Source organism: Megalobrama amblycephala, linkage group LG6, assembly GCF_018812025.1.
Source record: "Megalobrama amblycephala isolate DHTTF-2021 linkage group LG6, ASM1881202v1, whole genome shotgun sequence".
In the NCBI taxonomy this organism is placed as follows: Eukaryota; Metazoa; Chordata; class Actinopteri; order Cypriniformes; family Xenocyprididae; genus Megalobrama; species Megalobrama amblycephala.
In genome coordinates, this window is record NC_063049.1 from 43,381,576 (window position 1) to 43,396,434 (window position 14,859).

Sequence of the window (14,859 nt, forward strand, 5' to 3'; positions counted from 1 at the left end):
GGGAGGGGCTTAACAACTGCAGTTTTCAGGAATTTTGGAAAAGTCCCAGAGAGAAGTGAGGCATTTACCACTTCTAGGAGATCTGCTTCTAAACACTTTTGAAAAAAGATGTGGGAAGTGTGTCAAGGGCGCAGGTTGATGTTTTAAGGTGCTGTACTGTTTCTTCCAAAATTTTACCATCAATTGCTTCGAAAACAGACATAATAGCTGCTTTCTGATGTTGTGATCTGATCTGTTTTACCCCAGTGCAGCTCAAGGATGTGCTGATCGCCTTTCTGATATTATTAATTTTCTCAGAGAAGAAGGAAGCAAACTCACAGCATTTGCTGTCTGAGAGCATTTCACTGGGAATCTGACTTGGGGGGTTTGTTAGTCTCTCTACAGTAGCAAAAAGATTGCGGGTGTTGTTTAAGTTTTTGTTTATAATATTTGAGAAGAAGGTCTGTCTAGCTTTTCCTAATTCCACATTGAAAGCATGAAGAATATCTTTATAGATGTTATAATGGATTTCAAGTTTTGTCTTTCGCCACATGCGCTCAGCTTTTCTGCATTGTCTTTTCATAATTTGCACTGCTGTTGAGTTTCTCCATGGTGCTTTTTGTCTGCCACTTTTCTAGCGCGGCGCGAATTGAGCGCTCACGCGCCTGATGCGCGAATTGAGCGTCTGACGCCCTAGACGCCCGAGTTGAAAATCTGAACTGTGGCGAAAATTTGCGGCACGTTAACCAATCAGGGACTCTGCTTTGGTAGTAACGTGTTTATGACATGATCAGCGGTGGAGACCAGAACAAAGAGGAAGAGGATAAGCGAAGAAATTGGACAATCTGGTTAGTTGTAAAATGCTTTGCATGATTTTAGCCATTGATATAGCCCACCTGCTAGCTAGCAAAAGCCGGCCGGCATAACCGAGTTATTAAATTGACGCTACTGGTTTCCAACTGACGAGATGATGTGTTTATTCAGAGGATCTGTGCAGAAAGAGATGGAAGCCCCTCCCATGACACAAATTCGCATCTGAACACACTTTGTTTAGACGCGTGAATAGAGAGAATTTGACGCGCGTCTGACTTCAAAATGTTCAAGCGTCCAACTAGACACGTCTGGGGCGTCAAATTATCTAGCAAAACTATCGCTCATTTTCGAAAAAAAAAATACAACTGTTTATGCTTTATGGAAAAAACAAAACTGGCGCCGCGTTTGTTCCGTAAGTAGAATAGGAAAGGCGTAGGACATTCAGCGTAAGCGTTTTGAAGAATGCCTTGAACGTACTTACGGTTTCCGAAATATTTTGTTTTTATAAAGCATATATAGTTGTATTTTTTTTTGAAAATGACCGATCATTTCGCTAGATAAGACCCTTATTCCTCGTCTGGTATTGTTTAAAGCTCTTTGAAGCTGCACTGAAACTGTAATTTTGACCTTCAACCGTTTGGTGCCCATTGAAGTCCACTATAAGGAGAATAATCCTGGAATGTTTTCATCAAAAACCTTCATTTCTTTTTGACTGAAGAAGGAAAACCTGGACATCTTGGATGACATGGGGGTGAGTAAATTATCAGGAAAAGTTTATTTAAAAGTGGACTAATCCTTTAAAGTACTCCATGTGACTCCAGTGGTTTAACATCAATTTTATGAAGTGACACGAGGGCTTTGTTTGCGCAAAAAACATAATTTACCAATTTATTTACAAAATAATCTCCAACACATTCACGAGAGCAGCAGCATGCATGCGTGTTGTGTTGAAGCGAGAGCAGACGTTGCGTGATTTTGATTTTTTTCAGTAAACAAGACTCAATAGTCATTTTGCTCCTCAAGTAAATGTATCTTGATTTAAGAATGTTTAGATATTTGTACTGGAAAACAACATTCATTTATTGATCATTTAATGTAATATCAGCATCAAAGGCTATATTCAAGGCAAACTCAAAGTTTAAAATACTCATTATAGCAATAATATTTTAATTTTATACAGTTGTTTAACAATATTATCTCTACAAACAAATAAAACTAAAATATAAAATGAATTAAAAACAACAATACTACTACTACTACTATTAATAATAATATTTCAATTTGATATTCAGTAAAAATGCTAATATTTTCCCAGGAGAATCCTTTTTAAAAATGCTCATTAATGTACTTTATGAAAATAAAAATGTTGCCTAATATCATTTAAAGTGGGACATGTCAATAAAATGTGCTTTACAGTCAAGGAAGACTTATAAAGGCTTTCAATAAATATACATGGGTAATTCTTGTGTGACCAATTCGACATCTCAAATATACAGTCTGGGCATTTCTATTTTCAAAATGAAAACAATTTGGACTTTCCTTTATAACTGGATTCACTTCAAATAATTTGTTTTGGACACATTCATCCCATTCCATCTGCCACTTTTTGGAAATGTACAAACTCAGTGTGCGTTTAATGCTGGAAAACAAGACAATCATTTTTTGCAGTGCATGTTTTCATTGATCACCTATATTTTATTATTAACAGGGATTTCCTGACATGTCAACAAAAATCCCCCCAAAATCCTGCAAGCTTAAACACGGATCAGACAAAAGAGGTACCATATTTTTTTGTGCCTTCCTGTAGGTCAATGGGTTCAATTCCCAGTGAAATGCATGAACTTATTTGATGTACACCTTTAAAGCTGTGGACAAATGCAGAAATGTAAATGTAATTTCACTACTGTTGAACATCATGTTTCCTAGACGGATTAGAAGTTACTCATATACTTTTCTTTTGACATGACTGGGAATTCAATCAGTGCTGATCAATGGTGTGCCGATATGCCTCAAGAAGGGTGACATCACCAAAGAGACGGTGGATGTCATCGTGAATTCATCCAACACAAGTTTAGATCTTAACACCGGTAAGTGTTAAGATCAGACCTACATCATCACACTTTTACCTGAGACTACTGCAGAGATTTGGGTTTTTATATTTATTAATGCATATAATAAATTAATTCAGTAATGTACAGTATTGTCCAGTCTTGTCTCCAACTAATCATCATCCTTTTACAGGTGTTTCTGGTGCCATCTTAAAAGCTGCTGGACAATCTGTTGTTGACGAATGCAAAAAGCAAGGTATCATCATAATGGCTCTGAATATTGAGTAATACTTGTATTATAACGGTAGTGATTTCATTCAGACTTGTGTTTGTAGCTCCTCTGAAAGCAGGTGCAGCAGTGATGACGGGCGCTGGAGCGCTTCAGTGTAAGAATATCGCTCAGATGGTCGGGCCGGGGAACGTCGCAGACATCACAGCCTCTCTGGGGAAGGTTTTGAACCTCTGTGAGGGCAAAATGGCCACAACTCTGGCCATTCCTGCCATTGGAACAGGCACGACAGCAAACATGATATTTGTTATTTACAAATATTTTTTCTCAGAGTAATTATGGAAGCCCATTTCTGCCATATAGGAAAAAAATGCATTGGTAAATCTTATTTATGACATAAAAAGTCATATTATTATGTCATACAAAGTTAAAATTATAACATTAAATGTCATAATTATTACATATTAAGGGTAATAAGTGACATGATGTACTAAGTTATAATTTTGACTTTTTATCTCATAATTGACAAAAAGTCATAATTATGACAAAAATACTGAGGAAGAAAATCATTTTTTTTTGCAGTGCATCTTTTATCATTGATCACAAATATTTTATTATTAAGAGAGATTTCCTGATATGTAAACATTGTCATAATTATGAGATAAAAAGTCGGAATTGAGAATAAAAATTTCGAAAGTATGATATACTAAGTCTTAATTATAAGATAAAAAGTCAAAATTAAGAGCTAAAAAGTTGGAATTGACAAAAAGTCAAAATTATGAGGTAAAAAGTCAGAATTGACAATAAAAATTGAAAGTATGATATACTAAGTCTTAATTATGAGATAAAAAGTCAAAAATATGAAAGTCAAAATTAAGAGAAAAAAAGTCATAATTATTTTTTTACATTTTTTCAATTTCAACTTTTTATCTCATAATTATGACAAAAATGTATAATTATGACATACTGTTACAAAAATTAGATAAAAAGTTGAAATTATGACACACAAAAGTCTTTATGAGACATAAAGTCATAATTATGACATCCTAAGTCATAATTATATAGATAAAAAAGTCAAAATTATTAAGTTGAAATTAATAACAAAATTAATAAGTTGAAATTGGACTTTTTATCTCATAATGACTTAGTGTCATAATTATGATAAAGTCAAAATTATTACCTTAAGTCATAATTTTGACTGTTTGTCTCATTATTATGACATAAAAGTCATAATTATGACATACATAGTCATTATGAGATAAAAAGTCTAAATTATGACAATCATAATTATGAGATAAAAAGTCAAAATTATGACATACCAAGTCAAAAGTATTACGTACTAAGTCATTATGAGATATAAAGTCATAATTATGAGATAAAACGTCAAAATTATGGCATACCAAGTCAAAAGTATTACGTACTAAGTCATTATGAGATATAAAGTCATAATTATGAGATAAAAAGTCAAAATTAAAAATCAATTATACGATGAAGTCAAAATTATGACATATTAAGTGATAATTCTGATTTACTAAGTCATAATTGAGATAAAAAGTAAAAATTATGACACACTACCTCAAAATTCTGACATACTAAGTCATAATTTCAACTTTTTTCTTATAATTATCATAATTTTGACTTTTTATCTTATAATTATTATTATTTTTATAAATGTCATAATAATGCTATACAAAAGCATATTTATTGTTATGTGGCGGAAATGGGCATCCATAAGAAGTATCAAGTACTAAGCAATAATCTTGTTTTCCGCAGGACGAGGTGGCTTCGATCCCAAAGAATCCATCAAAGCCATTCTCACAGCAATCGAGAAACATTTGAAGGAGCCGAACTCATCCTGCTTCAGGAGCATCACTATAGTGGCATTCGAACAGAAGACCTTTGATGCTTTTCGTGAATACTTTAAAGTGTGGAACAAGGTTAATACTGATGAAATAACAAACAAACAAACACAAACCCCCAATAGTGTCCAGATTTCTTTTTCACCATTTAAAATTTTTTGTTAAATTTGTTTTTCCCCAGCCTGCATGCGGCAAGATGCCCGAAAATCAAGGTTTTGACAACTCCTTCATGCTTATTCACAAATAAATATGCTCTAGTTTTTTAGATGCATAATAAGCCTGTTTCCATGTAATAGTTCTGCTATATCTAGGAGTGAATATTTAAGTATTTATTTATTTTAAATCTTTCTTGTCCTCTATAGTCAAAATCGGAAGCGTCAGAATTGAGGTAAAGAAAGGTGACATCACTAATGAAACTGTCCGAGGGATTGTAAACACCACCAACAGAGACATGAGCCTGAGAGGAGGTCTGTATGATCAAATATACCTCAAAATACACAACACTTTTATTTGAACACATCATTTACTTTAAAGTAAGCCATAGATCTACTAGGGGGTTGCACAACTACTGATTTCTCCTAAACAATACCTGAGTTACCATTTTTTTTTTAAAAAGAGAGATAAAAATAATCATTTGTCTCAATCATCAATTGACAGCCCAATGTCTGTACATCTCTTACATGTAGAGTAAAAACATTAAAGCCGCTGTCCACGATTTTTGGCCCTCTAGCGGTTAATAAACAGAACTGCACGCGTCTTGCGGAGGAACATTCTAGCCGGAGCTACTTTTCTCTGTGTATGTCTATGGCGAGTCACGCAGTTACTGTGATACTCTGCGGCGGGTCCTACCAGTCCGGTCTGAAATAGTCCGAATATAAACACTTATTATAAGTGTACCATAATGATTCAGGATAAGACAAAAACACAGCTTGGAAAATGGATTCATGTTGTACATTCTCATTATATAATTTTCGTAAATTTTTAACACAAAAAAAGTTGCGGACTGCAGCTTTAAAATAATGGGTTTTAATTTTTTATTTAACGTGCAAAGTAACACGCAATTATAATCATAGTGTAAAAAAAACATAATGGAGATATAATTAATTTTGAAGATTTATTCAGTGTTAACAATGAGATTATGTGGTTTTTATAATCAATTAACACTGCTTTTGTAATTTTTTACAAGATGGACAAAATTTGTCACCAAAAAAGTCATTCGGTTTAACCAAAATTTCGGTTTTACCGAATGACACTTTTGGTTATACCGAATGACGATATTTTCAAACAATGCTAACAGGTTGATATCTAGCTTTTATATTTAGTTTTATATTTAGTACAAGTTTTTAAAATATTACAACATTTTCCATGTTTTATAGTGGTTGTACCAAATGACCTGATGTTTTGGGACATGTGTATGAACAAGTGAAAACATGAATTTCACATGATACTGACCGCATGACTTGATCCAAAATGGTCCCTTTATATTGGTTACTCCGAATGACATCAATGAAATTCATTTTTCTGGACATTCTTTCTCATATCAAAGCAACGACTTCTACATATAATTTTAATGTCATTTTGCACTATGTTGATATATGATGTTCTAAAATCATGCCAGAATAAAAATATATACATTTATTACATTTTAAGATATTTTAATCACAAATGAAATGGCTGTATTGGATGGTTAAACCGATGGTTTGACACTTCAAAATCTTTAAAATATCTTTATATGTAGCAAAATATAATTAAAACCTTTTGGATTCAATAAAAGAGATCTAGTTGTACTACCTTACATACTTTAGATGTCATATCTTTGTTTTTTATTATTATTAATGCCTTTGGACAAAAAAAAATGATCCGTCACGTCACTGACCCATATATATGTGAAAAAATGGTTATTTTCGACACTGTTAAGCGACTAATCGCCAGTGGGCGGGGCCTATGGTGCGATGATGATGTCTTGCTCTGGAGGCAGTCATATGCAAATATGTTTGCCCATGACATCCAGATCACCCAATATCAAAACGAGCTGTTTTTAAAGCTTGATTAAATAAATGCTTTGTTTAATGAGGAGGATGTTTTAAGCTATGAAACTTGCAGGATGTTTTAAAGGTACAAAGAAGATATGTCAAAAGAATTTAATCTCTCATGTCATGACCCCTTTAAATCTTCACTCAAACGGTTCAAAAATAGTTCATAATAGAATAAGAAATAAATCATGTAGTTCTCTCTCATCGTCTCCTGCTCGATGGTTTGCGTTAGGAAAAATGCAGTAAAGTCGACTACCTGACAAGTCTATGCAACCCCCTACACCGAAACATTCAGTGTGTCTCACCTTGACAAGCTCAAAATCTCCTTGTTCTTCAGGTGTATCAGGTGCCATATTTAAAGCAGCGGGAGCGTCTGTGGAGCAGGAGTGTAAAAAACACGGTGAGAGCGTTACACACCACATAATCAAACCTTGATAATAATCAATCACATGAGCAAGAAATGTTCTGGATATCAGCTGTGATTGGGCCGCGCTGATATTGAATGACAGGGACTTGTAATGTTAAACAAATTAAAGTCAGAAACTAATTAAATCATTATGTGTCTATAAGTCTGGTGGGACTAAATGATAGACACACATAAACATACATACAGTGACACCGAAAAAAAGTCATGTCAGCTTTATTTCTATTTCGCTTTATACAATACAGATAATAAAGCTGCTTTAAACTGCTTTGATACAGTCTATATTGCATGAAGCGCTGTAGAAATAAAGCTGACTTGACTTGAACAATCATCTGACCTACTGGTTTCTCCATCAATGAAGGTCCACTGCAGAATGACGTCGCAGCAGTGACCAGCGGTGGGAACCTGCACTGTGACGTCATCATTCACATGGTCGGCCCGCACTCGGCCGCAGAGGTCAAATCACGTGTGAAGAATGTTCTGGAGCGCTGCGAGGAGAAGCAGATCACCACAGTCTCCTTCCCTGCCGTCGGCACTGGTATGGATGACGGCTGTTAAACAGGTTTTAAATGCTGCATGTGAATGACGTCTCACTCCATCTGCTGGCCGTTATTAAAGGTGGAGGAGGAGTTCAGGCTGCGGATGCCATCGCTGCCATGCTGCAGGCCTTTGAAGATCATCTGACTCCAAACGTCTCAACTGTGATCAAGCTCATCTACATTGTGATTAACCAGGATGATGTCCTACAAGAGTTTCAGAAAGGTCTCAAGACATGGACTGCAAATATACAGGTAGAGATGCCAACCATAACCATAAGCAAGATGATTGTTCACTCATTTTTGTGTTGTTTTCCAGTACAAACATCTAAACATTATTAAATGGTTAGTTCACTCAAAAATTAAATTTCTGTCATTTATTACTCACCCTCATGTCATTCCACACCTGTAAGTCCTTCATCTTCATCTTCATAATTGAGATATTTTTGATGAAATCCGAGAGGTTTCTGATCCCCAAGAAAAAGCAATGTAATTACTATTCAGGGTCCAGAAAAGTAGTAAAAATGTAAGGTGAGTAATTAATGACAGAAATTTCATGTTTGGGTGCACTAACCCTTTAAATCAAGATACATTTATGTGAGAAACAAAATTACTTAAGATATTAAGTCTTGTTTTCTGAACAACATGTCAAAATTAATCAAGTTTTTGCTTAAAACAAGAACAAATATCTGGCAATGGAGAATTCAAAGGGAAAAAACATTTTTCTGACCCCATTGGCAGATATTTGTTCTTGTTTTAGGAAAAAAAAATTTCATACATTGTTCAGAAAACAAGGCTTAAAAGGGTTAGTTTTCTGTCATTTATTACTCACCCTCATGTCGTTCCACACTTGTAAGACCTTCGTTCATCTTGGAAACACAAATTAAGATATTTTTGATGAAATTCGAGAGGTTTCTGATCCTCAAGAGACATAATTACCACATTCAAGGTCCAGAAAAGTAGTAAAAACATTGTTAAATGAGTCAACGTGACTACAGTGGTTCAACCTTAATGTTATGAAATGCTTAGTGCGCAAAAACAAAACAAAAATAACAACTTTATTCAACAATTTCTCTTCCCTGTCAGTCTCCTACGCTGTTGAGCCCATTGGCAAAAACGTACTTAATTTTGATACATTGTTCAGAAAATCATTGTTCAGTCATTTTGCTCCTCAATTAAATGTATCTTGATTTAAGAATGTTTAGATATTTGCACTGGAAAACAAGCCAAAAACACTGAGGAACAACATAGTTTTTTGCAGTTTAGTGTAAATGATTTTGTGCACATTTAATTAACATTAACACACAACTAGGAAAGTGAGGAGGAGGATGATGATGATGATGATGGTGAAGATGGTGATGATGAGTGGGATGATTATAGCTCAATAGAACAAAGCTCGTCATCTGACCAAGAAGCTGATGCAAGCGGTAATGCGGATTTTAATAACGCAACCTTTTGTAAATGTGTTACTATAGATGTTTCATATTTGCTTAAAATATTTACACTTCACCAGCAAACCCAATGGAGGTGATATTGAGCCCAATTAGAGTCAAGGTGTGCAGTGGAGACATCACCAAAGAGACCGTTGAGGCCATTGTTAACAGCACCAACACAAGCCTCGATCTGAACTCAGGTGAGTTTGTTTTTAATTAACGTGATTATTGAACTGAACTGAATCAACACAAAACTGAATAATGACATAATTGAGTTGCAGAATAATTTGAATTTGGCTCATATTTGAAGAAGTTTGCATCATTTATTCTATTATTTTCCTGGTTTGAAACAATCTGTGTTGTATAAAGCGGTTTTCTAAAACGGTTAGTTCCTGTCCTTGATAGCTGTGTTTTATTCACGATAAAACACAGCTTTGACCGCTTCACCCAATGATTCTGTGTATCACTACACAACACCCTTAGCAATAGGGTTGCAAAGGTGCGGAAACTTTCCATGGAAACTTAACCTGGGGAATTTTGGAAATATTCCAATTTGGAAACTTTACAGGAATTTATGGGAATTAATTGTTTTGTATAGATTTAATAAGATATTATATAAAATGTATCATATACAAACATAAATATAAACATTTTGTTTGGTCATAACATGAAATAAGTTATTTCTTTTTCACATTTAATTCATTCTAATTCAGTAAATATGTAAAAATATATATATAAATATATTTTTTATTGCAGCAATTGTTATGTGTTATTTATTTCAGTGTCACATGATCCTTCAGAAATCATTCTAATATGCTGATTTGATGCTCAGTTATTATCAATGTTGGAAACAGTTTTAAATATTTTTTTGGAACCTGTAATACTTTTTTCAGGATTCATTGATGAATAAAAAAACAAAACAACACAAAAAAACAAACAAAAAAAACCCCCAGTGTAAAAATTAAACTGAAATTGCATTAAATCTGGTTGTTTTAACCAAATTATGCTGCAAGATGTTTTTTTCAACTACATTTAAGTACCCTGTTATAGGCTAACCTGCAATTTTGCAAATTCCCAGTTTAATCCCATTATTCCCGTTAATTCCCATGGAAAGTTTCCAGTTTTGAAAATTCCCGGAATTTTGCAACCCTACTTAGCAACCACTCTTAGCAACGTAAACTGTATGTTCTCAATTGATATTGTTCATTGAAACTTACTTACTTACTGTAGAAGAGTATAGTGAGAAAGAGGTTGAGTGAGCGCGTTTATTACCTGCATTCAGATTTAGCATTTTCCTTCAGGTCAGTCCTATGTTCATAATAAAAAATCTGTTTAAATGTCTGCTGCGATAACTTGTCCTTTTAACATTTAAGGGGTTTTCCCATGACTGACAGCGCTAGTCAAAGCATTTGTCAGTTGCGTCTTGCTCTGTTTTCAAAACAATTCAGTCTTTTCAATGTAAAAGTCTTCGCTACTGACTGACACACTCATAAAGACAGTCTTTGCCGCCATCTAATGGCGTAATAATGTAACTTCTGTTGCTGTTCACGGTCAGGGACTACTTTTTCCGGCGGAAGGAAGGCTTTTAGTGAAAGTTTACTTCATGAAAGTTGCATTGATGCATATTTTTGGCTTTAATATTTGTATTGTGTGGTAACCGTTTTATAAAAGCAATAAGGTACTCAAGGCTAGTGCTGTATCGTGAATAAGTCACACTCCGCTTCACGTCGTGCCTAACAACGCCCTTCAGCCGTGACTTATTCACGATACAGCACAGCCTCTCGTATTGCTTATTTAGAAATAAAGGTGACCAATGTATGTCTTTACGCACAGGTGTATCTGGAGCCATTCTCAAAGCGTCAGGACCAACAGTGGTGAACGAGTGCAAAACAAAAGGTACAGCATTCATATATTTGGGCATTTCTGCCCATTACAATCTCTAAACAGAATAATTGTTCATTCATTCTCTCCTGAATAAAGTGCCTCAGCCTGCCGACGGCGTGATCTTGACCAAAGCTGGAAATCTCTCAAATATCAAACACATCGTTCATATGGTTGGGCAGACCACTGAGAAAAACATCAGCAGCTCCATGTATAAAGTCCTGAGGTTGTGTGAAGAAAATCACATTCAGTCGGTTTCATTCCCAGCTCTTGGAACGGGTAAGTTCATGCATTGAGGAATACGGATGAGCAAAGACAAACAAGAGTTCTGGATGAAAACAAAATGTCTAATGTCCTTTAGGAGCTGGAAACTTGCCGGCAGCAGGAGTCGCCAATGCAATGACTGAAGCTCTGATGAAATTTGTAAAGGACTCACCAAAACATCTGAAGCGCGTCCACATTGTGATCTTCCAAGCGAAACTGCTGCCTGACTTTCAGGAAGCTGTCAAGAAGTGCAAGAAAATTTCTCGGAATGCTTCTGGTAGGTTTCAGTGCATGAAATATTGTGCTCACATACAAACTTGGGCAGGTGCATGGTCAAAAAAAGTCAAAATTAAATGGGTCATGAACTGCATTGTTTTATAATGTTTCCTGCGGTGCACTTATAATGTTAGTATGCTTTTTACATCCAAAATGGTCATAATTTATAAATAAAAGGCATTTTTCCTACCCTGATTTTAGCCTTCTGATTTGAACGCTCTGTTTTAAGGGGCGTGTCTCTGTGAGACTTCAGTGTAAACGTCCACTGCTGTGATTGGCTGACATCTTTCCATTTGAAATAGCCAAGTATTACTCTCTCTTTTAGCGCATTTTTACTATTACAGCTCTCAAGGTTAACTAATCGTGTTGCATTACATTTAGATCTGTATCATTATATTTAGATGTGTTGCAGTGTTGCAGTGATGAACATTGTAGTCGATCACAGACATGTTGTTGAGCTCATGAAAGCAGTGATCTCATCATTGAAACTCAATTTCTGCACACTAACAAATGCTTTCATCTTCACTAACAGTGCAAATGTGATATAACTAAGAGATTTGTTGAATAAAACGGGAGTTTTGCACGTCAGTCACTGATAAACTCGTGCTGTTTGATTGACAGCTCCAGCGATTATAAAGAGAGCATTCTTGGATCGCTTTCTATATATAATTTAATCATGTTTAAATAACAGATTATTTTCATCCTACTAAGAGAAACAAGGTGAAGTTGACTGACACACAGACAAAGATCATCTGACTGTACATGAATCATTAATATCAGATCAGGCATTAGAATTAGCAGTTACTTACATGTTGTTGCATTACTGTCGAGTCCAGGCACTGCACAATATTTTGTAATCCTCAACAGCATGTTTATTGCTTGGTAGCTTGATCTGGTTTAGCATCACGTAGGCCTATGTTACTTAAGCTACCAATTCTATTGCATGTCATGCGCGAATCGGTGGGCGGGGCTAAACAGGCAGGGATGAAGTAGGCGTCGATCTTCTTCAGCGGTGGCGGTGCTTGCTGCCCTTTAACGTCATACATCTCCCACTTTGAAAATCCTGTCGTTTTCTGGGTCTGGGGCCAATAAAAGCTTTTACTAGACTAACAAGGAAGTTTTCAGCTCTAAAATATATGTCAAAAGCTCAAGGAAACTTTGATTTCTCAGTTCATCACCCCTTTAAAGAAATGGAAAACACACACACTGCTGCATCTGCTCCTACACTACCTAACCTGGTTACTTTAACTTTGTTTTTAGCAGTACGTCAGCAGCCACCGGTGAGCCGGACTCAACTACCTACCTCAACTACTCAACTTTTTTGTCTAGCCAAAGAAACGGCTGCTGTGTTGTTTCCCGTTATGTCCGTTGACGTTTACGGGACATCCAAAACAAACCTGGCCGAGGTCAAGAGACACCTGGATGAACTGATCTCTGATGAGTGCATCAGTAAAGATGTCCAGTCGAGACACATCGCCGACCTTCCTGAAACCGACAAGAAGGCCATCGTGAGCCTCAGCCGAACCAATCAGGTCAGCGTTCTGGTGACCAGTCTGGATAAGTTAACAGTATCAGGGAAAAAAGACGACGTCTTGGATGCCATGCTGAAGATAAACGGCTTCATCCAAGCAGCACGAGACCAAGAGATGCGAGCAGGTGAGGTGAAGCGTATGCGGGAGACGCTGTGTTGGGAGCGGGCCGGAGGAGAGCTCTGGGAGCCGCTGGATCCTGCCGTCAGCTACGACATCGAGCTCGCCTTCCACGACAAGCAGAAGAGCTTTCAGTTCCAGGAGAACGGCGAGAGCTACACGGTGGACTTCAGCGAGATGAAGCTCACAAACAGCAAGCAGGAGTCCTGCAGGATCAAGAGGACTCTGATGGGAGATTCGGATACGGGTATGAGGTTTTTCATGAGAATCAGAAGCATTAGTCTGTACGTCACTGCAAAAAATGATTTTCTTCCTTAGATATTTGTACTTGGAAAACAAGAAAAAAAATACTAACAATTCTTAATTCTACATTTACTTGAGAAGCAAAATTACCTAAAATATTTTTAAGTCTTGTTTTCTGAAAAATGTGTCAAAATGAAGAAATATCTGTCAGTGGGATCAGAAAAATAAACTTAATTCAAAGGGAAAACAAGCTTATTATTCTTACTCCACTGGCAAATATTTTTTCTTGTTTTAAGCATGAAGTCACTTAATTTTTCAGCATACAAAACTTAATATCTTAAAGGATTAGTTCACTTTCAAATTAAAATTTCCTGATAATTTATTTACCCCCGTGTCATCCAAGATGTTCATGTCTTTCTTTCTTCAGTCAAAAAAGAAATTAAGGTTTTTAATGAAAACATTCCAGGATTTTTCTCCATATAGTGGACTTCACTGGAGCCCAGTGTTCCTGACAGGAAATGACACAAATGACACAAATGACAGTTTACAGTGATCCCAGACGAGAAAAAAAGGGTCTTATCTAGAGAAACCATCGCTCATTTTCTAAAATTTATTAATTTTTTTTTTTTTTTACGTTTTAACAATAAATGCTCATCTTGAACTAGCTCTCTTCTTCTCTATTAGAATTCCGGCAGTGTAGACACTGCTAAGTGTATTACTGCCCTCCACAGGTCAAAGTTTGTCTAAATTGTCATATACAATATGCTAGTGCAAGTATATAACTATTAGTTCAAACTTTGACCTGTGGAGGGCAGTAATACACTTAGCAATGTCTACACTGCTGGAATTCTAATAGAGAAGAAGAAGAAGAAGAGAGCTAGTTCAAGAGGAGCATTTATGGTTAAAACTTATATAATTTTTATTTATTTATTTTTTAGAAAATGACCAATGGTTTCTCTAGATAAGACATTTATTCCTCGTCTGGGATCATGTAGAGCTCTTTAAAGCTGCACTGAAACTGACATTTGGACCTTCAACCCGTTGAACCCCAGTGAAGTCCACTATATGGAGAAAAATCCTGGAATGTTTTCCTCAAAAACCTTCATTTGTTTTCAACTGAAGAAAGAAAGACATTATAATCTTGGATGACATGGGGGTGAGTAAATTATCAGATATTTGTACTGGAAAAGAA

At 35.8% G+C, this 14,859-nt stretch overlaps 1 protein-coding gene across 1 annotated transcript in view; it reads left to right on the forward strand.

Annotated features, from left to right (window-relative positions):
• The window catches only part of LOC125270798, a 36,179-nt gene that overhangs the window by 14,371 nt on the left and 6,949 nt on the right, over positions 1-14,859 (forward strand). The window contains 16 exon segments of the mRNA XM_048194757.1: positions 2,501-2,570; positions 2,775-2,879; positions 3,034-3,096; positions 3,176-3,352; positions 4,843-5,006; positions 5,110-5,140; positions 5,291-5,395; positions 7,299-7,361; positions 7,747-7,923; positions 8,004-8,176; positions 9,234-9,348; positions 9,435-9,554; positions 11,188-11,250; positions 11,335-11,514; positions 11,597-11,776; positions 13,036-13,671. Of these exon segments, the coding sequence (XP_048050714.1) occupies positions 2,501-2,570; positions 2,775-2,879; positions 3,034-3,096; positions 3,176-3,352; positions 4,843-5,006; positions 5,110-5,140; positions 5,291-5,395; positions 7,299-7,361; positions 7,747-7,923; positions 8,004-8,176; positions 9,234-9,348; positions 9,435-9,554; positions 11,188-11,250; positions 11,335-11,514; positions 11,597-11,776; positions 13,036-13,671 (2,422 nt within the window).